Source organism: Myotis nattereri, assembly GCF_964212035.1.
Source record: "Myotis nattereri genome assembly, chromosome: 11".
NCBI classification, from domain to species: Eukaryota; Metazoa; Chordata; class Mammalia; order Chiroptera; family Vespertilionidae; genus Myotis; species Myotis nattereri.
In genome coordinates this window covers 80,200,611-80,225,559 of record NC_138086.1, presented here as the reverse complement: position 1 = coordinate 80,225,559, position 24,949 = coordinate 80,200,611, and the positions used below count along the sequence as shown (strand labels likewise).

Here is a 24,949-nt window from a genome sequence, read left to right as displayed (position 1 = left end):
GTTCAAGGGTTGACCCTCAACCACTGAGCCACGCCTCCTCCGCTTTGGTTGGTCAGTTTATCCCCATCCAACCTGAGCAGTGTGCCCCTCCCAGATGTCCTGAGTTCCGTGTCTGAGGAGAAGCGAGCCCCCAGGTGAGTACACCTGGCACGAGAATTCCCCAGAAAGGTTGCTTCTCACGGTTCGTGCTCACTTTTACTTCCCTGGGAGGAAAACATTTCCCCGATGGACTGTGCGCACAGACACCATCTTCTCCGGCGAGATCGTGTCCTAGCACACCTAGGCTTTGAGCAGGTCAGCGAGCAGCCCGAGAACGGGAGCGAAGTGCTCCCGTGGCAGAGGGAACGTCCCGTGCTGTGAGGTGGAGGAGCCGGAAGAGGGGAGGACTGACCGGGTGTCCCCTTGCTTCCCCAGATGATGGAGGCCTCTCTGTACGACAAGATCATGGACCAGCAGCGCCTGGAACCAGAGTTCTTCAGGGTTGGATTTTATGGGAAAAAATTTCCATTTTTCTTAAGAGTGAGTCGTGTACTATTTAGTTCGCTTTCATACTTCTAATATATAGGGTGTCCTCCCACAATATATATACACTTTGAATAATTATAAAGACAGTGTTTATTAAAATACATTTCATTGTTAACATTGAGCTATCAGCTGTGAAAGTGTGTCTGCATTTTGTGGGGGACGCCCGGTAGATTGCGCGACCCACAGAGCTGAGCTGTGACTGGCCCTGTTCCCTTTTCAGACAAGTGAGCACATCAGGAGACTTCTTTTCACTTTTTAAAAAAATATATATTTTATTGATTTTTTTACACAGAGGAAGTGAAAGGAATAGTTAGAAACATTGATGAGTGAGAAATATCGATCAGCTACCTCCTGCACACCCCCTACTGGGGATGTGCCCGCAACCAAGGTACATGCCCTTGACCGGAATCAAACCTGGGACCCTTCAGTCCACAGGCCGGCGCTCTATCCACTGAGCCGAACCGGTTAGGGCCTTTTCACTTCTTTTAAATTTTTTTAAATTTATTTTTTATTTCCTATTTATTTTTATTGTCTAAAGTTTTACATATGTCTCGTTTTTCCCTAATTGACACCCCCCCGCCCCCCCCCCCCCACACACACACACTTCTTTTCTCTTTGTAAACCCCATTCTCAGGTATAATGCCTGGTTTTGAATACTTCCCCAAGATACCAACCAATCTTGTGGTTTCTGTGTCCTGAGTTTCGAAGTTTGCTGGATGGATGAGCCACCTTTGGTCATTAGGGTTGTTTCCCTTGGGGGACTGGTTCTTACTCTTCAATTCAGCGGACCATCCTCAGCGCTGGCGTTAGAGGGAGTGCAGGCCTGGCAGGGGTCCAGGTCCCACACTGCAGACAATGCTGCCATTTCGCCTTTTTCACCAGCTCCCCAGTCTCTGCGGGCCCCCCACCCCCACCCCCCCGGTCTGTCTGTTCTGTTCTCATATCTGGGAATCCATTCTTGTGTTGTTCATTAGTTGTTTTTTAAAATATATTTTTATTGATTTCAGAGAGGAAGGGAGAGGGAGAGAGAAACATCAGTAAGGAGAGAGAATCACTGATCGGCCGCCTCCTGCACACCCCACACTGGGGATCGAGCCCGCAACCCAGGCATGTGCTTGACGGGGAATCAAACTGTGATCTCCGGGTTCATAGGTCGACGCTCAACCCCTGAGCCACGCCAGCCGGGCTGTTAGTTTATTTTGTTCGTCCTTTATTCTGCCTGCAGAACAAGGAGTTCGTGTGCAGAGGGCACGACTACGAGCGGCTGGAGGCGTTCCAGCAGCGGATGCTGACGGAGTTCCCGCACGCCATCGCCATGCAGCACGCCAACCAGCCCGACGAGACCATCTTCCAGGCGGAGGCACAGTGTATCCACCCGGGCGGGGCCGCCGCCCCACGAGAGCCACGTGGCGGGCGGGCGGGCGGGCGGTCGGGCGGGCGGCTGCAGCCCACTCCCCGACCGGGCTGCGCAGCGCGGGACCCTGCTCGGTTGCCGTGTTCTCCGTCTCCCTGGTTCTCGGCATCTCATTTTAGCTCAGCTCCTTCTGAGCAGAATCGTTCTGTTTATTATCATGATGTCAGGGGAAAAGAAATCTCTTAGATTCTGCTTAATATTTTCCCCTTTTAAAAAATATGTTTTTACTGATTTCAGAGAGAGGAAAGAAGCGGGAGAGAGAGAGAGAAGCATCAGTGATGAAAGAGAATCATCTGTTGTCTGCCTCCTGCACACCCCTTCCTGGGAATGAAGCCACAACGTGGGCATGTGCCCTGATCAGAAATAGACTGTGACCTCCTGGTTCATAGGTTGACAACCACTGAGCCACACCGGCCACGCTAATTTTTTCCCTTTTAATTAAAACTTATCCCTGATTTTAAAGCTCTTTTTAGTGACTTCCCTTAGAATAATTTTCCCCTGACATATCCTACAGAAGTGACTTCAGTTCATGAAAATGATCGCCTTATGTTCACTGGAACGTACCATTCACCGCCTTTGCCCTTGATATTTTTATTCCCACTCACCCCCTCCAAAAACATAAAAAATCAGTGGTACATCCATGGTTCCCTAAAAATTTTAAATGGATACTTTTCCCACAACCGCTGACCTAGAACTCACCTAAGACCTATTGTTTGGGAATGAGTGTTAGGAACTGAGTTCTGGGCACGTCCTTGGAGATGTTAATTTACTTCCAGCCAAAGGGGAGCGAATAGCAGGTAGTTCCCCCCCACCCCCCACCCCCCCCCCCCCCCCCCCCGCCACAGCTCAGCGGGAGCCAGGCTTGTGTGGCGCTTGCCAAGCGGGGTTTCCTCCTTGACGCTGTGCCCCAGATCTGCAGATCTACGCCGTGACCCCCATCCCCGAGAGCCAGGAGGTGCTGCAGAGGGACGGTGTCCCCGACAACATCAAAAGCTTCTACAAAGTGAACCACATCTGGAAGTTCCGCTACGACAGGCCGTTCCACAAAGGCCCCAAGGACAAGGAGAACGAGTTCAAGGTGCGCTCCTGGGCTCCTCGGAGAAACCTCCTCATTTCTTGCTGCTGTTGAATGCCTGGCGCTAGTGCAGGAATCTCCCAAAGTGTATTCTCCCCTTGGGAATACACTTGGTTTCCATAAGAAAAATGCGCCATAGGCACAGAACCCTGGTTGACAGCGTCAGCTCTTACCAAAGGCAGCCGTGGTTTCGTGTGGCCTGGGTGCTGGGCCGGGCTGGAGGGGCCGGGCTCTGAAATCCTCTGTTCACGTGGACGCGGGAAACGCGGCAAGGTGGGCGGGCTGCGGACCAGTCGGAGGTTCTGGCGGGTGGGCTCAGGGCTGGCTGGCAGGTAAGTAGAAGGCATCTGTGAGCAGGTCCCATTGCTCTTGGATCTTAGCATCTTTATCTTTAAAACAGAAAAGCCCTTTCCTGCAGGAGGTTATGCAGCCGTGTGCGGCGAGCTGGTACGTGACCCTTGATAGAAGTGAATGGCAGACATTAGCCACAGCTCAGTGGCCAGGAAGAGGGGCAACATGGGGGTTAACCTGTCCTGTGCCCCACAGAGCCTCTGGGTGGAGAGGACGTCGCTGTTCCTGGTGCAGAGCCTGCCGGGCATCTCCCGCTGGTTCGAGGTGGACAAGCGCGAGGTGGTAAGGACCAGACTTGTTCGGGGCACTTCCTTCTCACTGCTGCTCGCCCGGGACCCTGCCAGGGTGAGGTGCTCCCGCCTTTGACTGGAAGTTTCTGGAAGCCCTCAGAGCAGTGAGCGGGTGTGTGTGAGACTGACCACTGTGACCAGGGCTCCAGGAGGGCACTCTTGTTGTCCTCGTCCAGGGAGCCAGAGGGGTCCTCAGCGGTCCCCAGGCCTCAGCACACAGCACTGTGGTCAGAGGAACTGGACTCCGCTCTCTAGTTATTGTAGCTGCACGGCCTTCGCGATCTGATCCCTGGGGGCCGGGCCAGGAAGGTCATCACAGTGTCTTACTCAGTCCCCAGGGCCACTCTTGTCCCTCCTCTCACCAGCTTGGAAAGCTTCTGCAGGAGGCCCTATGACAAGATGTTGAGGGTAGACTTGAACACAGGGTGTTCTGACTCCAAAGCCAGTGACGGCATCTCTTCGAGCCTCAGTCTCCTAGGCAGCGGGAGGCCATGCGGAGGTACCTCAGTGTCGGCCGCACAGAGTCCACGCGGGTGGAGGCCACAGTGGCAGGATGCTGGCATGGGAGTCTCCCCAGCAGCCCGGGAGGAGAGCCAGCCAGGGAGCTGTGGGTGTTGTTAGAGCCTAGAACCCAGCACCCAAGAGCTCTCGGGGTGTAAGTCATGCCCCCAGCACCGGTCCCCAGGGTGGGACAGGGAGAGCAGTTGCTGATGGCGGCCACATCCTGTGAGACCCCACCCTGCTGCCCCAGCTGCTTCTCTAAGCCCCCAGCACCTGGGTGTCAGCCACAGCCCTGCGATCCCAGCGTCCTTCTCCGTGCACGCCCCTCCCCTCCCCCCCGCCCTGTCCATGTTGGGGCGCAGCCAGCCCTGCCTGCCTCCCTCCTCCAGTGATGGGAGATGGGCCGGGAGTGAGCATAGCTTTCACCTCTTGCTTATTTCGTGAACAAGCCCGCTCTGCTTGGTGGGTCAGCAAGAGCAGCGCCTGCCCACACTGTCCCCGAGAATGGCTCTTCCTACCTGAAGTCTCCGAGTTGACCCACACACAGTTCACCACGTACGGTTAAGCTGGGGAGTTAATGGCGTTTCGTCCTGCAGAGCCAGAGAATGCAGGCAGCTCCCCACAGGCCCAGAGCAGTGTGGTCTTGAAGGGTGAGGCGAAGGTCCCCAAGCGGGTGCTGATGCAGCACACCCGGTGCTTTCCGTGGACGAGGAGAGGCTGCCCACATGGAGCTCCGCAAATCTCATTGTTGTGCTTCCTTCCAAATGGCATGGGCCCAGCCCTCAGAAATGCTCCCAGCCATCCACCGCCCTGATGACTCAGCGAGCCTCCTCTCCTCCCTGCCCAGAGTGCTCAGTTCTGGGCATCTCACCCATCGTACTCACCCTGAATATATCACACACGTGCACATGCACACGCATGTGCATAGGCACACACGCATGCATATATTAGCACACATGCACATACATGGACATGGCACCCACACGAGCACACATGCACACACGAGTACATGCATGTGCGCCCATGGGTGCACACACACGCTCACGTGTGTGCATGTACACCTCTGATAAAAAGGAGCATGCTTAGATGAAGTTGAGAAGAGCATTACCAAACACAAGCCTTCCAAGCAGCTAGCTGCCCACGGTATTGGAACAGGCAGCCTTCTATTCTCTCCAACAGAACCAATCTCTCTGGGCTGCTTTGTTCCCTGAACACAGCCCACTCCTAACACCTGTCTGTCTCCTCCCCGCCGCCTGGCAGGCCGCCACCTTGCGTTCATGTTGCTGGTTTCCTGCTTTCGCTCCCGCTATAGATGGTCCTCAATACATACATGCCAAGCCGAGCTGAAACCCTCATTACCTCGCCACAGTCTGAAAGATTCTGGAAACCGAAAGGTGTTTCCGAAAGTTGGGCTCCAAAATGATTAACCTGACCTGAGGGCGTGTGAGCCCAGTTATGCTCTTTCTCTCACTTAGTGTAAGAATCCAAACCGGGAGGAACTTTCATGCGTTTATTTGAGTCAAACTGATAACCGTTGGCGGGAAGCAAAAGCTCAGTGGGTTGAGGAAATGCTCCAGAGAGTGCAGTTTTACCACCTGCTTTATACATCAGGACAGAAGGGGAAGATGTAAGGAAGTTAACATGCTGCCTGGCCCGTGTGGCTCCGTGGTTGAGCATCGACCCATGAACCAGGAGGTCACGGTTCGATTCCCATTTGGGTCACATGCCCAGCCGGGGGCGTGTGGGAGGCAGCCAATCGACGATTCTCTCTCATCTTGGATATTTCAATCTCTCTCTCCCTCTTCTTCTCTGAAGTCAATAAAAATATATTTTTTAAAAGGAAGTTACATGAAATCCACTGGTGATAGAGAGGTGGGAGAAAGCAAAATGGGGAAACCTCCGAGCTGGGATAGAAAGTAAAGGGATAGACATACTTCTTTTACTCAGGTGGGAGCAGGATAGTTAACAGTCAACAGTTAACTCAGCAATGAGGGGAATCTGTGGTTTGGGCTCTGTGGGGAGATTGTGCCCTGAGGGCTTAGAAAGGGCTTACTCAGATATTCCAGAGGTATGTTCTCTTACCTTCGCTGCTTTTCTGGGTCTGGAGCCGAAACACAGGCCCAGATATGATCTCTAGGGAGGTGGCCTTCTGTTTCTGCTGCCAGTTGCCTGGCCAGTTTGTTTAGCCATCAGTTTCCCTATACCGCGTGGGGGAGCTTAATGACCCGTCTCACCATTACCCTCTCTTTTATGGTATCCATTCCCTTGCCTAGTGCATCCGATATAAACCAGTCAATTTAGTTTTGCCTGGTTTTGAACTTTATATAATGGCGTCTGTCGTACTGTATATATCCCATTGTAACTTGCTTCTGTGTTCGTTTGTTTTTGTCTGTAGTGTTAGTCCATATTATTACATGTGACTGAAGTTAGTTTTCATTGCTGTGTATTATTCCATTGTATGATCATACCACACTATACTTGTGCATTTTATTATCAAATGGACACATGAATTTGGAAGACAATTATGAGCATTTTGGCATGTTTCCTTGTGCACATGGCAGGGTCATAAAATATAATAAATATATCGCCGATTTTAGTATGAAATGCCAGGCTGTTTTCCAAGGTAACCAAAACAATTAGAACAAGGGTTCTCAAAATTTTTAAACAGGGGGCCAGTTCACTGTCCCTCAGACCGTTGGAGGGCCGGACTATAGTTTAAAAAAAAAACTATGAACAAATTCCTATGCACACTGCACATATCTTATTTTGAAGTAAAAAAACAAAACGGGAGCAAATACAATATTTGTATTTGCATGTGGCCCACGGGCCGTAGTTTGAGGACCCCTGAATTAGAACTTCCAAGAGCAGGAACTGAGAGACTGTTGGTCACATTCTCACGTCCACGTGCTGTCGTCATGTTAATTTTGCAATCTTGGCTGGTGGTGAGTAGTATATCACTGTAGTATTACCTTTTACTTCTTTGATCACAATCGAGAGTCAACACATTTTCATGTTTACTGGCCGTTTGGATTTCCCTTTGTTGAGCGGTTGTTTCAGACTTTGGCTCATTTTTTATTGGGTTGTTTGCCCTTTTTCTGACTGGTTTGTAAGAGATTTAAATATTCTGGGCCTGGCTCTCTGCCAGCTTTCCACGGTGCAAGTTACCTACTTCCTGGCGGGTCCGTCCTTCTCTGTAGAGTGCCTTCTGATGAGTATACAGTGTTCATTTTGACATCGTCAGATTATTTTAGAGGTTTTTGGCATCGGTTTAAAATGATCTAAGCGACCTTCAAAAACTCTGGTTTGTTTCCTTAACTGAAAGAGCCGGGACAGGAACTGTAAGCTGGAAGGATTTCACAGCTGAGAGCTTGGCAGGCGTTCCTTCAAACACAGCGTCAGTGACAATACCTGTCACAGTGCAGCCTGCTGGCACACGCCTCATTTTCACCATTAGGCGTCCCGTGCCGCCTAGAACGCTTACCTCGCTGTGTTCTGTTTGGCTGTCCTTCAACGCGCAGATCCAGGGCCTGTATGACCATCCTGTTTCCGTACCTCCCACTGTCGTTCCCCCCCCCCCCCCCCCCCCCCCCCGTGCACCTTGTGGTGATGTGGCACATGCAGGGGTGGTCCATGCGGGCCCACGACCCATCTTCCTGAGGCCTGGCAGCTCCTGCACGTCAGAGCACCGGCACGTGCATCTCTGTACCCCCCTCCACATGACGCTCTGCATTAGGAAGCATCTAGACAGGTGACAATAATGTGCCCTGAACGTTTAGCTCTTCCGAAGGAAGAAAAAACCCACGGTTTAAAAGTCATCACGTGACTTTTTTTCTTTTAAAGGTTACATTGAGTGTTGCCGTGCTAATAGATAATTAACAATTACCGATGCTCCAAACTTAGTTTCACCCAATGACTATCATGACCATCGCTTTCTAGACTTTACTAATGCAGCTGATTTATCTCACAGTCCTTGTCTATGGCACTGGGTGCCCTGGGAGAGGTCTGAATGGGAGGGGTGGGGAAAGGGGTGGGCCCTGCTCGTGGGACCCGGATAATCTCCTTAGACTCCAGCGCGTGTCTGTGCTCATCGGCTCCTCAGGTGGAGATGACGCCCCTGGAGAACGCGATTGAGGTCTTGGAGAACAAGAACCAGCAGCTGAAGACTCTGATCAGCCAGTGTCAGACCCGGCAGATGCAGAACATCAACCCGCTGACCATGTGCCTGAACGGGGTCATCGATGCTGCTGTCAACGGCGGAGTCTCCCGGTATCAAGAGGTGAGAGTGTAAAAAAGAATTAAAAGAAAAAAGAGGTGAGGGTGCCCTGCTGGTGTGGCTCAGTGGTTGAACCAGGAAATCACAGTTTAATTCCCGGTCAGGGCACATGCCTGGGTTGCAGGCTCGATCCCCATTGTGGGGCGTGCAGGGGCAGCTGATGCATGATTCTCTTTCATCATTGATGTTTCTCTCTCTCCCTCTTTTCCTCTCTGAACTCAATAAAAAAAATCTATCTAATATACAGAAGGCTAAGTGACCAATTGTATGTCCATCTGACCATCCGACCAACCATCTGTTAATGTGGTGCACACTGGCAATTTAAAAATAAACGTTGACTCGCACAGGGGTGGTACGCATAAAGCTCTCACTGGCGCCAATCACACATGTTTCGATCTGTCATTGTCGATCGTAAATTTGGTTGTTTTTGTTGACATTCTGAAGCTGAGAGAAGCAGTATCGTCAACTGAATATATCTGAAGACCAACTATTGGCACAACGTACCTCTAAAATGTCTGTGTTGTGCTGCATGCTATGCGGTCGACTACAGTACAAACGAATTTAAAGTACTGTAGTGTTTGTGAATGTTTCAGACAGTTGTCTCTTAAAAGAAATATGAGATCACAGGATTCTGCTTACCGTGAATGGTTAGTAAAACTTAGAGATTGCAAACTTGATAGCAGTTTTCATTTAGGAATGGATATTATGGAAATCCCCTGTGAAATTATTTGTAACGGATCTATTTTTGAAGCTACCTTTGGAAATAGTATATCTATAGATAATATAAAAAATGTATCTAAATGTGCGATTTTTTGTCCAAAAACTGAGCACGTTCATAAATTAAATGAAGAAATTTTGAATATACTCAGAGATTTTTACACCTATTTGAGTGACGAATCCATCGATTCAACGGATGGTGCTGAAAACGAAAATTTTTCCATCAAATTTCTTAATAGTATTGCTCCTTCGGGAATGCCATGTCATAAATTTAAATTGAAAGTAGGTGCAATCATCATGCTACTGAGAAATCTTAATAGTAAATGGGGTCTTTGTAATGGTACTAGATTTATTATCACAAGATCGCGACCTAACATAATTGAAGCTGAAGTATTAACAGGATCTGCAGAAGGAGAGGTTGTTCTGATTCCAAGAATTTATTTGTCCCCGTCTGACACTGGCCTCCCATTTAAATTAATTCGAAGACAGTTTCCCGTGATGCCAGCATCTGCGATGACTATTAATAAATCACAAGGACAAACTCTAGACAGAGTAGGAATATTCCTACCTGAACCCATTTTCGGACATGGTCAGTTATATGTTGCTTTCTCTCGAGTTTGAAGAGTGTGTGATCTTGAAGTTGAAGTTGTAAATACTTCATCACAAGGGAAATTAGTCAAGCACTCTGAAAGTTTTTACTCTTAATGTGGTGTACAGGGAGATATTAGAATAAGTTCCATCAATTTATCAGTCATTGTTTTTATCAGTGTTGTTTTTATATCATGTTTTTGTTGTTTTTATATCATCTTTGTGTTGTTTTATATGTGTTGTTATGTTATTGTTTATTAATCAATTTATATATTATTTTCATATACATTTACTGGTTTTCTTTAATCTCTGACACTTCTATTATAGAGAAAGGGTGAATAGTGATATTAAAATATGTCTTCTAACTAATTTCCTTTCAATGTGCTAGAACCCATGCACCGGGCCACTAGTATATATATAAATTTTTTTTAAAAAAAGAGGTGAGGTTTAGGGATTGTTGTTTGAAAATTTTCAGAGGTGATTTCTCAGGGTTTCGGGAATCTTTGTTTAAAATATGCACGCATGTCAGCCTGCTAGCACGGGCTGCTGTTGGCATGGAGGCTGCTGTCGGGCAGGGCAAGCACATCATTTGTGAGGCATGATCCCTCCATATCCCCGTGTGATATTTTGAGGATAAAAGTGTGTGTTCTTGGATGAATAAAAGTAGCGAGGGCATGTTTCACAGATGTCTACCTAAAATCATTGCCCTGAGCAAGGAGGCTCATGGCAGACAGAAGTGCGATCTTGTCTAGGAGATGCCTTAAGTCTCCTGCCCTCTTAGTGCTCAACAGGACGGCCCAATCGCTTGGAAGTGGAAGCCAGCGCCGTGGTCACACTGAACCTAAGGCAACTGATTTAAGAGTGTGATGCCATAAAGCTTATTCATTTGGCTTTGCTATTGGTTTGTTTTATCAAAAATACTTACACAATCTCTGATCTTCCTCGGATGGTCCATTCCTTATATCTCCGTTCTGACCAGCCGCCCACACTAGGCATCCCTCCACCTGCTCCCAAGCCGGGTATACAGTGGTGTCCTGGTTCACGGCAGCGCTGTTTCTTTAAAGGGACCAGGGCATTCAAAACAACAGGTCTCTCCCTTCCTTTGTAACTCTCCCGAAGTACACTGGTTATTCCTCCTCTCCCCAGGCATTCTTTGTCAAGGAGTATATCTTAAGTCACCCTGAAGACGGAGAGAAAATTGCCCGGTTACGAGAGCTGATGCTTGAGCAGGTAAGGCAGAGGCGTGGCTGGGCCAAGAAGGGGTGTGGCCAGGCCAGGGCTGCAAGCGGCAAATGACAGCTGCTACTCGACTCAAAGGAATGAAGCAGTTGATAGTTGAACAAAGGAAACTGGAAGGTTTATGTTCCTCTCTTTGGGGGATCCTCGTGGCAGGAAACCTTGGTTTATATCAGGTGCGGTTCCTGGATACGCGATGAGTGAACAGAATAAACTTTAACAAAAATAAGAAGCATAGCAGTTAGCATAGAATTCCTGTGCACTTCGTACTTCCTCCTTGATGGATTTGGAAAATCTGGGGGGCAGTGGATGGGCACAGAAGAACCTGAGGGGAGAGAGAAGAGTAACATGGAAAAGAGGGTGCCCCCCAGAAAAGAGATCCCTCAGGGAACAGCGCCCTATCCTGCCAACAGGGGGCAGCCCCGTCCCATCTGGGGAAGCGCCCGAGGAGCCAAAGGGACACATAACTGCTTCGAAGGTTATTAGAAATCTCGGACACGTGGGGGGGCAGGAACTTCGAGTCTTTGGAACCAGGGACCACAGTCTGGATCCCCATTGTGTCCTCAGCTCGCAGGACGGTTCTGAGCCTCCGGGTCCCTGCCTGCGCATTAGGGACCGCTCCTGTCCTGCTGGGTCGAGAGGAAGGAGCGCCAATGCGTGCAGGCGTGTGGGGACGGCGCTTGACCCCAGGGGCCACTCCGTGGAGTTCCTCGTCCGTGCGGACTCTCTCCTTGTGTGTTTCTCCAGGCACAGATTCTGGACTTCGGCTTGGCCGTGCATGAGAAGTTTGTGCCTCAGGACATGCGACCCCTTCACAAGAAGCTGGTGGACCAGTTCTTCATGATGAAGTCGAGTCTAGGGATACAGGCAGGTCCACAGTGCCCATCCCATGCCCCAGCACTGACCGTTAGCTGTTCTTAGAGAGCCGAGGCGGTGGTCAGAGGTGACATCTTGTGGTGCTTGTACCAAACTGCACCATCTGGCCGGGAGTCCTCCGATATTGACACTGCATTGCCATCTTTTGGTCATGCTCAGCTTTTAGGAAAATGAAAAGCAAGCGAGAGAAAGCTTAATAAGCCTGGCTAGTGTGGCTCAGTGGTTGAGTGTCAACCTATGAACCAGGAGGTCAGGGTTCTATTCCCCGTCAGGGCACATGCTTGGGTTGTGGGCTCATTCCCCAGTGTGGGGTGTGCAGGAGGCAGCTGATCAATGATTCTCTCTCATCATTGATGTTTCTATCTCTTTTTCCTTCTCCCTTCCTCTCTGAAATCAATAAAAACATTTTTTTTAAAAAAAGAAAGCTTAATAATACTGAAACCTACCATAATAGCCCTATGTAAAGATTTCAAGATACTCAGCACACATATCTAATATATTGAAATATCGCATAGGTTATTTTGCCCACACGGTTCCTCTTCTGAAGGGTTTTCTGCATTACTCTTAGGAGCTCTCTGCTTGTCTACAAGCCAGCCCAGTCCACTTTCCTAACGGAAGCCCTCGTGTGTGCCGGAACTCGGCGCCCGCCTCCATGAGCCCAGACGGTTCCCGGGTAATTCCCAGGCGCAGGTGAGTCCTATTCTTTGTTCTCGTACACTTTGGCACCCACCCCCGCACAATGACCTGGAATGGTCGGCTCCTTCTTGCACAGCTTGTCAAATCCGCTACTTCTTAATGAAATCATTAACCCGCGAGGCAGCTGCAGGCATCTGCTACTGGTGAGCCATCCACCGCATGAGGAATAAATACACGCAAACATATGACTAGATCAAGGCAAACAGGAGACGCCAAAAAGGGTGGATATATTTTTTTAATGTTTTTGTTGATTTTAGAGAGAGGAAGGCATAGAAACATCGGTGATGAGAGAGAATCATTGATCGGCTGCCTCCTGCACGCCCCGTACTGGGGATCAAGCCCGCCACCTGGGCCTGGGCCCTGACCGGGAATCGAACCGGGGACCTCTCGGCTCATGGGTTGGCGCTCAGCTACTGAGCCACACTGGCCAGTCGAGGGTGGATATTTTCCCCTTTGGTTTCACACCAGGCCGGCGTGGGATAAAGCGCAGTTCAGAGACCGAGTTAACAACCGTTTCTCCCCGCCTTCGCCCCCCACCAGCCCTCTGAGTTACCCGGCCATCAACCGGTACTCTTCGTCGTCGCTGTCCTCACAGGCCTCCGCTGAAGTCAGCAACATCACGGGGCAGTCGGAGAGCTCCGACGAGGTCTTCAACATGCAGGTGCGGCACCCGCGTTCTGTCTTTCCTGTCACGCATTTCCGCCTCCGTCCCGGGCCTGCCTCCTCTGGGCAGTGCTGCCGGGCAGAGCCTGCGACGAGACCGGGACGGGAGGGCAACCTGGAAGCGCTGGCCCAGCCCCACTCCCTGTCAGAGGCAGGGACGGGCGAGGGAGAGCCCGGAGCGCCCGGTCAGCTCTGAGCCCCTCTGTCCGGTCTCCGCATGGCCACCTGTCCGCATCTCCAACTGACCTTTTCCCCTGTAAGGATACGTTGTTTATGGGTCCATTATAAAATCTCTTCCTTAGGTGTGGCCGAAAATTTCTGCAATGAAGAGTCTTTTTGCCAAAGGAAAAATATAGTTTTAGGGATTTTAGAGTTAGTGTAGCTCTTGCAGCAAAAAATTCTATTTAGGCACCACTAATGTGGCATCTATAACAGCCCTGTCAGACTAAGCTGAACTTCCTCGCCACTGTCCTTGAAGAAGAGGCCCCCTTCATATCGCCAAATACATGCTTTGAACACATTTTTGGAGGAACTGGGAAGATGGATTCTCTGCCTCTTAGAAGCACTCGCCTGCTTCCGTGGCCGGTGTCCTGCTTGTCTCAGTCAGGTGGCCTGCCAGTGGTCCCCAGCCACACAGATAGCTGGCCAGCATGAATGCCTGCCGTGGGCAGGCGTCAAAATCTCAAGTTCTTTTCTTTTAGAAAATATTTTTTTAAATTGATTTTTAGAGAAAGGGGAAGGGAGAGGGAGAGAGAGCAGAACATGAGAGTGAGAGCAAAACATTGATGCCTCCTGCACGCCCGCTATCCCGGATCGAGCCACAACCTGGGCATGTGCCCTGACTGGGAATCGAACCAGCGACCTTTTAGTGCACGCGACGACCCCTGCCGGGCCACACCAGCCACGGCCCAAATTCTGGATTCATTCAGACAGGTCTTCCTATCAGTCCGAGTCAGTCAGATTTTTCTATGCATCAAAATGGCCTTTTCTTTGCTGTTAATTTGAAAAGAACACATCGGCGATTTTGCTTAGAACATGTCGGTGTGGCGCAGCCTCTGAGCAGCCTGTCATACCGCTTCCCTGTGTTACAGCCAAGCCCGTCTACCTCAAGCCTGAGTTCCACCCACTCCGCCTCGCCCAACGTGACCAGCTCTGCCCCATCGAGTGCCAGAGGTCAGCGCGGGGTGCGGTGGGCTGAGGGGCCCCGGGAGCCGCCCAGCGCCTGGGAGCCGGGGTTTCCGTGTCCCGATCTGTGGCCGCAGCCACGGCACTCAGCTGCCAGCTGCAGACGGCGGCGCCCCCTCACTGACCATCCTTCCTCTCTTCCAGCTTCTCCTCTCTTGTCCGACAAACACAAACATTCCCGAGAGAACGCCTGCCTGTCCCCCCGGGAGCGGCCGTGCAGCGCCATCTACCCCACACCTGTGGAGCCTTCGCAGGTAACCCTCCAGCCGGGACCCTAGAAGACAAGGAAGGGTCTGGAACGGCTCACATGTCCCCGAAGAAACACGATGGCTGCCAGAGGCAACCCGTGGGCTGCGTTAGATGGCGCGTCCCGCCTGCAGGGGCCAGGGAACCCGGGTCTGTCGCTATCGGAGGGAGTTTCCGCCCAGCCACTTCCTCCGCAGACACATGGCTGTTGCTTGAGAGTAAAGCCGAGAGGAAAGCGAGGAATGGTTCCCCTCTCTGATCTGACTCTGTGTTTCTTTTTTTCTTTTTTAAATATGTTTTTATTAAGTTCAGAGAGAGGAAGGGCAAAGAAGAGAGAAAGAGACATTGACTTGTTGTTTCACTTATTGATACGTTGATTGGTTGATTCTTGTATGTGCCCTGACTGGGGAGCGAACCCGCAACCTTGGCGTATTGGGAGGATGCTCTCCCCAGCTGAGCAGCCCGGTCAGGGCAGCACTTGTACCTCGAAAGAGCACCATAGCCTATCTGTTACTCACCATTTGTTTTTTCCTACATTTTATTGTGAAAAGTTATTTACCATTTTTATTTAAAATCTAAGCTGAACTTTTGAAACACTATGTTCTCTTTGTCAAAACCTAAGGCTCTTCCCTTTCCCCCCCTTACATATAATTAATTCTCTGTTCCTAGGGATCTCGGATAGCATACAAAATATTGTTTTGAACACAAAGTTTCCATAATGAAATCATCTTCTCATTTTCTAGAAGGTCCCCCAAGTCAGCCTGTCACCCCATAACCACAGGTCCTTGTGCCTTCCAGAGGCTGCTGTTCAATCACATTGGAGACGGAGCCATGCCGCGCAGCGACCCAAACCTGTCCGCACCTGAGAAAGGTAGGCAGCAGCAGCGTCAGCCCTGGACTGTGCGTGGGCCTGTCTGTCCTCACTGCTCATCTCCTTGTGTCTGTGTGGAAGGCATGTCTCGGGTCTGGAGGATCAGGACCAAGGTGCCCTGTAGGGGATCAAGAAAGACAGTCGCTCACAATGCGGTTTTTGAACGCTGTCTTTCTGTCGGGTTTAACAGCAGAGCCTGAGCCAGTTAGGGACTCCTCTGGGAAGTGGCTTTTCCGTGAGTCCCCGAGGCCAGCCCTGCCTTCCTGCGACGGAGAGGCCCATGAGGTTGCATGCTCGGTACAGGGACGCACACCTTCCCAGAGAAGTCCCTCCCCCCCGCCCCCCCATGTCCGTCACACAGCTCCTCTGCCAGCACATGTCATGTGTGGTGACTCAGGTACTGTTGAGGAGTTGCAGTCCAGTGCGTAATGGAGTGCCCTCGGCCTCAGGGTCACACAAAAGGAGAAGCAGACACGCGCATTGCAGCGAGCAGCCCATTAGTATCAGTCTGTGCAGTATAGTGGGGGACTTCCGGGGTGCGGGGCTGGGGGAGCCAGGCCCCAACTGGCTTCTCTCAGGGCCAGCCTCACAGAGCCCAGTGGTCCCACCAGCCCCCATCAGGAGTCACTAATGAAACGTCCCTGAGAAGTGCCCTGGAATCACCCTCATTAAGAACTAGGCTGTGTTGTCGTGGAGCATCCGGTACAGTGACATCCAGACTGTCCTCGGGAGGTCACATTAGTGAGACCGCAGCCCCAGTTACTAGTATTTTAGAACAGAAATGTGGCTTTCATCTTACAAGTCAGATATTGATCTCTGTCTGAAGCATGTAGGAATATGGCCTTTTCCTCGGAAATCCTGCTACCAAAGAAAACCACAACGCAAACTGGAAAGGAACCGAGGAAAGCTACATGTATTTCAAGAGCGGTCATTGCATCCCATTAAATGCACGTGGCAAAATGTTGGCATCCTAGCCACGACCACCAGGGGGCAGTGCCTGCGCAGGGAGCAAGCCGCGGGACCCTCCAAGGCCTGCCTGGAAACCGCAGCACAGCGCTATTTATAGCCCTTGCCTCTAGCCTCCTCCTGTCAGGGTGGCTCCATGTTTCTGGATCTCGCTGAAGCGTGCAGCAGGCAAACGAGCAAAGAGGACGATGCCAACCCAGTCGAAGTTCTGTGTAGGACGTGCCTCAGTAGAGTGCACTGATTTCGGGAGCTGGGGCCCTTTTCCCAGAGTGGGTCCGGTCCGCGGCGGTGTGGTAGGCTGTCCCTTCCCCGTGATTCTGCCAACATTTGTCACCGCCTGCCCCTTTTGAGTGCCACGTGTCCACAAGTCCTTACGAAAGACAGTTTTGAAGTAGTCTAGTGGTTGCATTCTTCGTCTGCCCTCTCGCATCTGAACAGGTTTGTAGTTCTGTCCAGGCTCTGCGCTACGTGTGAGGCTGTGGTTCCGTGTGACTGAGTGCAGTACACAGACCCGGTCTCACCTAGTTCAGCGTCAGCTCTCACGGTGAGGGAGGCAGGCAGAGAAAGGGCCCGGCCTTAGCAGCTTTCCTGTGCGTGTGCGTGCGCGTGTGCGTGCGCATGTGCGTGTGCGTGTGTGTGTGTGCGTGTGGTGTGCTTAAATCCAGGTGGTTTCTTTCATTCTGGGTAACTGATTCTTTAAGGTCTCGGGTCCGAAGGGCAGAGTGCTTTAGCTGTGTCGTTCCCTTCCAGCTGTGAACCCCACCCCTAGCAGCTGGAGCCTGGACAGTGGGAAGGAGGCCAGGAGCATGGCGGAGAGTGGGAGGCTCCTCTCGCCCCCTGTCCCTCCGCGGCCCGCACTGACGGGTGGGTATATGACGCGTGTGCATAGTCGCTTCTCTGCAATAACCACTGCACTGACTGCTCCCGCTGCGGATTGCGCAGAGAAAGGCAGGGGGTGGTCCTGGCGCGGGGGGCCTCAGTCGCTGCCTAGTGCGTGGGCGCTGTCCCTCTCTCTGCGGAACTCCTGCTACACTGCGCTCCTCGTGAGCTCTGACGGGGGCGCGTGCTCTGCACGCTGCGGGCTGGCACTGCCCTCCCGGCCGCCTCCTCAGCAGCCTCTGCTGGCGCGCTGCTCCCTTCCCTCTCGTGTGGAGCTGATGGCAACGCCACAGGCGGCCCCGAAACAGGCACTGACTGACCCTAACTCTGATGGGCGGCTGGGGACAACTACCCCCGTGCCACGCTGTCTGCTGCCCGAGAGGACCGTATTCGATCATTTCTCGAAGGCCTCAGAGTTCAAGAACCCTGACAGTGATGGTGGGGAAGCTGCCTGTGAGCTGACAGCAGGAACAGGGCCCCTGTCCTCCTGAACAAGCCCTTTGCTCAGTGACCTCCACTGGGGGTGTCGCTGAGAGGGCTGACCCGCTCTGCCAGCTCCCCTACCCTGGTGCTGGGCAGTCCTCCCAACACTTAACGCAGGTCGAGAGTAGTTCTGAAACTGAATACACCCAGCCTCCTGGTAAGAGGAAATATGATGCCATTGCCTCTGTGGGCTTTCCTGGAGGATCCATTTAATTTGCTGCATTTTAGCATCTTTTTTTTGTTTACTAAGAAGAGGAAAGCGACTTTCTTTTTATGTACTTATTTATATACACATTTTTTTTATTGATTTCAGAGAGGAAGGGAGAGGGAGAGAGATAGAAACATCAGTGATGAGAATCATTGATGGGCTGCCTCCTGCACGCCCCCTACTTGGGATTGAGCCACAACCTGGGCACGTGCCCTGCTTGGGAATCAAACCGTGACCTCCTGGTTCATAGGTCGACACTCACCCACTGAGCCCCCCGGCCGGGCAGCCTTTCTTTTTCAAATAAAACTCTCTGCTGCCAGGTTTTCTGTCGTTGCCATAGCTAAACGCCACCGGCAGGGTCTGAAAGGCCGGGAGAGCTTTAAGCAGAGCAGGAGCCACTGGGCTCAGCTGTGAGGGGCACCAGTGTGTCATTGCGGCCCCTGGTGAGGACTCAGCCCCCAGGTGACTTGTTTCTGCCGTTAAACCTGGCTGTGTGGCTGCAGGGGGAACTTGAAAAGCATTTCAGCAGCTGTCAGCTGGGGGCAGTTCGGCTCCTAGGCCCATTCAAACCTGTAGGCAAGGGTCCTGGCAGGGCTGGCGTAGGCTCCGTGCGAGAACGCCTTCCTGAGCAGCGGCTCTGTGAGCCTGAGCGGGCAGGTGCGCAGGAGGGGTCACTGAACACGAGCCAGGACAGGCCCCGGCGCACACGGGCGACTGACGTCTGCAGGGCAGCGCGGCGGGCTGCCTCCCTTCGCGCACACGGGCGACTGACGTCTGCAGGGCAGCGCGGCGGGCTGCCTCCCTTCCGCACAGATCCTCCTGGTGTGTCCTCTGTCCTCATCTGTGCTCTCTGTGGGGGCGGGGGGTGTCTGGACTGTCTGTCTCCACTTCAGCCTTTCTGTGGTTTCCTGTGAGTTATCAACCTCCTGTGACAGCCGGTGGGTGGGGGTGGGGTGCAGGCAGCTCACCACAGAGCAATAAACCCCGAGCTCATGAACCCCGACTTGGTGGAATTAGGAGAGGCGTCTGCACTCTGCACAGAGCAGTTCATCCATCCACGTGCCGGGTCCCGACGTGGGGCTGGGCCGGTGGGCGGGAGGAACACGCCTGTCTGCCCCGATGATGAAATCTAGGGCACCACCTCCTCCCCCACCCCCATCCTCCATCCCGGGGACCAAGGGGGACCGGAGCACAGGCCTTAGGGGGCTAGTGGTCGCGGCCAAGGGTTTCTACGGTTCGCAGTGGGGGGTGGGGGCGTGCAGTCGGAGGCTGGAGTCCGTGTGCCCCTGGACCTAGTCAGTCTGTGCTGCCCAGTGCCCTGGGCTTCCCTTTGCCGCTCAGGCCCAAGCCAGCAGTGTCTGTGGAGACGGCTCCCGGCCCCCCACACCCACAAGCCTCTGGGCTTTGGGGAAATGGAAGGGACGATGGGCCCTCTAGGGCCCTGCCCCTGAGGCTCAGGCATCCTGCTCGGCTGTGGCTTTTCACTCCTCTCCCAGTCCGGACGCTGCCAACCTTGGGTGACTTACGCCCCTGCCCAGGTCCTCCTACCTAGGTCCTCCTGCCCAGGGCCGCTTGTGGGTTTGCACATGCAGAGGGCACGCCCGGGGGTCAACCGCCCGGTGTTTCTGAATTGAAACTCTCTCTTTACAGCTTCGCCTGCGAGACACACAGCGCCGGTCTCCCCCTCACCCGCCGGGCGGTCTCCGTTGAAGGTACGGCTCTCGTTTAACTGAGCCTGGGATGGGCCCCGTGTTCCCTCCCCCCTGAGGAGCCCCCTGGTCCGTTAGCAGGGCTTTCATTTGCACGGAGCAGGCAGAGAAGTGGGGGCAGCGCGAGGAAGGCGGGGCGGGAGCAGCCTGGGCTTTCCCCTGGGGGTGCCGCCTCTGCTGACGCAGCCCTGTTCAGGTTATAGCCTCGCTTGCTCGCACATGGTGCCAGTGAGGGTGTGCCGCCTGGAGAGACCCCGAATTAGGAAAGAAATATGGTCCCAGTGTCACCTCCTAGGACCATGGTCAGCAAACTGCGGCTCGCGAGCCACATGCAGCTTTCTGGCTCCTTGAGTGGCTCTTCCACAAAATACCACGTGCGGGCGCATGTACAGGGCGATTGAAACTTCATGGTCCATGCGCAGAAGTCGGTTTTCGGCCTGGGCGAGTCCATTTTGAAGAAGCACTGTTGATATTTGGCTCTGCTGACTAGTGAGTTTGCCGACCACAGCCCTAGGACATGCTCAGCCTTCCCTCGTTTAAGAGGCATTAAAACCACACCGCCTTGAATCGACATCAGGGTCAGGGTGTCCGAAATAGTGTTCTGGGCCTTTTGCCTTCTCATCAGCCTCGCCCACGCTGACACAGCCAAACCCAGTTTCTCTTTTCCTATTTTATTTTTTTAAAAAATATGTTTGTATTGATCTCCGAGAGGAAGAGAGAGAGGTAGAAACATCAATGATGAGAATCATCGATTGGCCGCCTCCTGCATGCTCCATGCTGGGGATCGAGCCCGCAACACGGGCATGTGCCCTGACCAGGAACTGAACCCTGACTTCCTGGTTTGTAGGCTGATGCTCAGCCATTGAGCCTCGCTGGCCAGGCTCTTTTCCTACTTTCTACCAAGACTTTCGAATACATTAATGAAAAGCCAGGCAGTGCAATGACTTTTTAAAGCTTTAAAGATCAGATGTTTGTCCGGGTCTGTAGACACGGGCTATTGGACATCTCTGAGCAGACACAGTCCCTCGTGGAGGTCAAGGGTAGCCGTCCAAGGGTAGATGTCCAAGGGTAGGGTGTCAGGCTGAGGCAAGGCCTGCCAGTCCTTGTGGGCGTGGTGCCCAGAGCTGCTGCCCGGAGGCAACGGCAGTGGAAAGAATGATTTCATCCCTGAGTGACGGGGACCTCCACGCTCCCTGTCCCTTTCGAGGGGGAGAGGTTTCCAGGTGACATCGAAGGAAAACAGGTCCTGAGCCGTCCGAGCAGCAGCTGCTCGTAGAAACCGAGAATCTGAAACGGGAAACCAAAAAGAGGGAGGAAATCGCAGAGAAGCGTGACGTTCACGTTGCCCACTTTTCCAACAGAGCCAGTTCCCTGCTGGTTTTGTTGTCTCCGCCATAGTGGCCCCGAGAAAGCCCCGGCCTGTGCCTGCTCTGCAGCCGGGTCTGTGGTCTCGGTGTGACGGGAGGGAAAGTGCCGCGGCCGTGGTGTTTCCACAGCTTCCCACCCGCCTCGCGCTCCCTCCCACGCGGCGCTACGGGCCAGTACCTGCACCTTTCCCTTGATTTTGCAGAGTCGTAATAAGACTCTAAGTCTTAGAGATTGGCGGGGCGGGAGCAGAACAAAAAGAACAAAAGCATGGAAATGTTGAAATAGCTGAGTGGAGAGTGCTATGCAGCACACCTGCATCCGTCCTCACTGCCCGCCTCTCTGGCCACATGGTCACAGTGGGGTCGCAGTGATGGCGAACCTATGACACGTGTGTCAGAGGTGACACGCGTGTCAGAGGTGACACGCGAACTCATTTCTTTGGTTGATTTTTCTTTGTTAAATGGCATTTAAATATATAAAATAAATATCAAAAATATAAGTCTTTGTTTTACTATGGTTGCAGATGCCAAAAAGTTTCTATATGTGACACGGCACCAGAGTGAAGTTAGGGTTTTTCAAAATGCTGACACGCCGAGCTCAACAGGTTCGCCATCACTGGAAGGGGTGGCTGGACGTGTTGTGACTCCTGGGGTCCAGGAGAGGGCGCTCTGCCTTAAGCTCCTCGCCCTGTGATGAGAATGCAGGCGGTGCCTTAAAGGTTGTTTTCAGCACCTAAATGGAGTAACCCTGTGTGACTGACGGGCTCTCCTATCTTATTTTGGACAAAACCAGCAGTGCATTGGGACCTCTCAGTTGGCCCTGCTTCATTTCCAGCCCCACTAAGTGGAAGGGTTTGTGTCTCCCCCCATTATTTTGTTTAAAAAGAGACCGAGGTCAAGTTGGTCCAAGAGGACATTTCTCAAAGTGTGTTTGTCCTAATGTTACCTCCTAGAACAGTGGTCAGCAAACTGTGGCTTGTGAGCCACATGTGGCTCTTTGGCCCCTTGCGTGTGGCTCTTCCACAAAATATCGACTTCTGCACATGGGCCACGAAGTTTCAATCACACTGTACGTGCATGCCCGCACGTGGTATTTTGTCCATAGGCCATTCTGTGATGAATGCGAACAAGGGTTCATGACCACACCCTTTAGAAGACAGTGGGCTGGACGAAGCTGTCCCAGTTCCTTTATTGTGGGACTTGCCCCTGCTGATCTGCCCCCAAGGGCCCCAGGAGCATTACTGTCAGCCTGCCCCAGGGTCCCGCTCTCCACAGACCACCCCTCAGGACCCCTTTTCCTTTGGACACCAGTTAGGGAGTGAGCACGTGCAGATGCAGGGGGCTGCCAGCTGACATGAACCAGAGAGGGAGTCGGGGAGAATCTTGTGGTCGGGTGGGGACTGTGGCAAAGGAAAGAATGTATCCCCTTTGGCTGGGAGCAACCCCTGCTCAGCTTCAAGAAGTTATGAGACACTGAGCTATTGTTGCTAGAACTTGGAGTTCTTTATGAAATGCCGGGAATCTGGTTTAATCCACAGAACTTATTCTCCTGCTGCTCCGGAAATCACGGCACTGCCGGGCGTGGTTTTCCCAGGCCCCTTTCCTGGCGTCTCCACGGCGTCTTCTCTCTGGGTGCTTGCGCCTTGCGGGGTGGTCCAAGTTTCCTCCCCTTCTAAGGACGATGGTCAGATTAGGTGTGGGCTCACCCCAAGGCCTCCTTTTAAGGGAGCCCGCGCTGTAAAGGCCCCGTCTCTAAAGACACCCCATCTGAGGCGCTGGTTTAGAGCTTCCCTGCCCGCATTCAGTGGGGCGTGCATTCCAGCCATCGCAGGGGGTGACCCCGCCCCTCGCAGGGGCTGACCCCGCCCCTCGCAGCGTGTGACCCCGCCCCTCGCAGGTGTGACCCCGCCCCTCGCAGGGGCTGACCCCGCCCCTCGCAGGGGTGACCCCGCCCCTCGCGGGGGGTGACCCCGCCCCTCGCGGGGGGTGACCCCGCCCCTCGCGGGGGGTGACCCCCTTGCTCCCCTGTCTCTCCGCCCCTTTCGCCTGCAGGGCCCCGGGCAGGCCTTCACGCCCTCCCCGGTGGAGTACCACTCGTCCGGGCTGCTCTCCAACTCGCCGGTGCTGTCGGGCAGCTGCAGCAGCGGCATCTCCTCGCTCAGCCGGTGCAGCGCGTCGGAAATCTCGGGCTTCGAGAACCCGGTGAACGAGCCATCGGCGCCCGCGCCCGGGTCGGGGTCCGGCTACGGCGCCCCGGAGGAGCCCGCGCGCAGGGACAGCAAGACGCCCCCGCCCTACAGCGTCTACGAGCGGACGGTGCGGCGCCCGGTCCCGCTACCTCACAGCCTGTCCATCCCCGTCACCCCCGAGCCGCCCGCGCTGCCCCCCAAGCCGCTGGCCGCGCGCCCCGGCGCCCTGGAGAACGGCCCCCGGAGGACTGAGCCCGGCCCGCGGCCCCGGCCCCTGCCCAGGAAGGTCTCGCAGCTCTGAGCCGCGTGGCCGGTCCCCTGCGAGGACCGCTGCGTTTACAGGAGGAGAAGGATGGCGCGAGGACGGCGGTGGAGGCACTTTATCAGACTGGTCCCGGAGGCGTTGGCGCGCGTGGGCGTCCGGTTGCACAATACTCACCGCCACGGACCCCAGCGCGGGCCCTGGCGGCCGAAGCTCTGAAAGCCCCGCTCCTTGGGAGGCGGGAAAGAGTGATCGAGACTTCTTTTGTACCTTTGTACGTTCCCCTTTTTTACGGTTTCATGTTAAAGCCAATACAGTATTGTCGAGCAATACGACGCGTGGTAATGTTGCATACTTTTTACTGAATACTTGACACTGAGAAAGCTGACGGAGGCGGTTCCGGCCCGCGTGGGAGGAGGAGAGAGTCCTGGCTCCCCCGCCAGCAGGCCCCTGGGCGGTGACAGGTCAAGCCGGTTCGATGGCAGACGTCGGGTGCGGCTGGGGCTGGACACGGTTTTACTCTTGAGACAAACTGCTCCTTGGGGGTTGCCTCTGACATGCAGTAGCCGGCTGCGCCCTAAAAGTCCCGCGTGGGGACTGGCTGGTCAGTCATTAGTACCCGCATCACAGCGTCCACCGGTCTCCCCTTCAGGGTGCATGGCCTTTCAGAGCCGAGATGAGGCGAGGCGGGCGGGCTGAGTAGCAGAGCCCAGGGGAAATGTTTACCTGGAGCCTGGGCTTCCTTCCCCGACAGTTTTCGCCAGTTTTCGCCGCAGCCAGATTTGTCATTGAGAAGCGCCGATGCCCATGTCGTAAACAAGCCCGAATTAATGGGTCCCATTAAGGAGCATCCAGGAATCAATGCGGGACAGTATTAAATCAATGGCGTAAATGAAGAAAAAGCCCCTTCGAGAAAACATGTTAGCATGAATAAATGGCAGGAGGACTTTCAGGAGGCAAGGGCATTCACTTTCAGTCCTGCACAAAAGGAAAGATGCCTGGGCCCTGCCCCCTTCCTCCCAGCAGGGCTGCCCCTGGGCTGTCCCTGGGCCCTGGGGCGGGTGGGGGGAGATGGGGCGGCTGGGGAGGGTTCCAGCGGCTGGGACCTAGTCGGGAGGCGCGGCCTCCTTGTTGGGGATGAACCAAGCACCTTGTGTGTAGTGTATTTTGTATCTGTGTTTTGTTTCCTTTTACTGCCTGTTTATAACACTCACTTGACAATAGAGATGAACTGTATTTTAAATCATGCTGTTAAATATTTCCCTCTTTTGTTGGGAAGCTCATTTTAGTTTAACTGTGTTCGCTGTGGCTAGCTTACCTGGAAGGCAGTGACCACTTTTTTATATTCCCTTGATGAACCCATTCAGCAGGTGTACGCT

General features: G+C 53.3%; 1 protein-coding gene across 2 annotated transcripts in view; it reads left to right on the top strand.

The window, feature by feature from the left end:
- Nucleotides 1-23,902, top strand: part of DOCK4 (dedicator of cytokinesis 4) — a 194,095-nt gene extending 170,193 nt beyond the window's left edge. For both annotated transcript variants that reach the window (XM_081102275.1, XM_081102274.1), the window contains 15 exons: nucleotides 415-519; nucleotides 1,751-1,892; nucleotides 2,851-3,017; nucleotides 3,561-3,647; nucleotides 8,256-8,432; nucleotides 10,881-10,964; nucleotides 11,718-11,837; nucleotides 12,415-12,536; nucleotides 13,083-13,203; nucleotides 14,297-14,378; nucleotides 14,535-14,644; nucleotides 15,435-15,507; nucleotides 17,224-17,337; nucleotides 19,694-19,755; nucleotides 23,172-23,902. In XM_081102275.1, coding sequence (XP_080958401.1) covers nucleotides 415-519; nucleotides 1,751-1,892; nucleotides 2,851-3,017; nucleotides 3,561-3,647; nucleotides 8,256-8,432; nucleotides 10,881-10,964; nucleotides 11,718-11,837; nucleotides 12,415-12,536; nucleotides 13,083-13,203; nucleotides 14,297-14,378; nucleotides 14,535-14,644; nucleotides 15,435-15,507; nucleotides 17,224-17,337; nucleotides 19,694-19,755; nucleotides 23,172-23,609 — 2,004 coding nt within the window. In that variant the 3' untranslated portion in view covers nucleotides 23,610-23,902. The remainder of the gene's footprint in view (nucleotides 1-414; nucleotides 520-1,750; nucleotides 1,893-2,850; nucleotides 3,018-3,560; nucleotides 3,648-8,255; nucleotides 8,433-10,880; nucleotides 10,965-11,717; nucleotides 11,838-12,414; nucleotides 12,537-13,082; nucleotides 13,204-14,296; nucleotides 14,379-14,534; nucleotides 14,645-15,434; nucleotides 15,508-17,223; nucleotides 17,338-19,693; nucleotides 19,756-23,171) is intronic.
- Nucleotides 23,903-24,949: the final 1,047 nt, after the last annotated feature.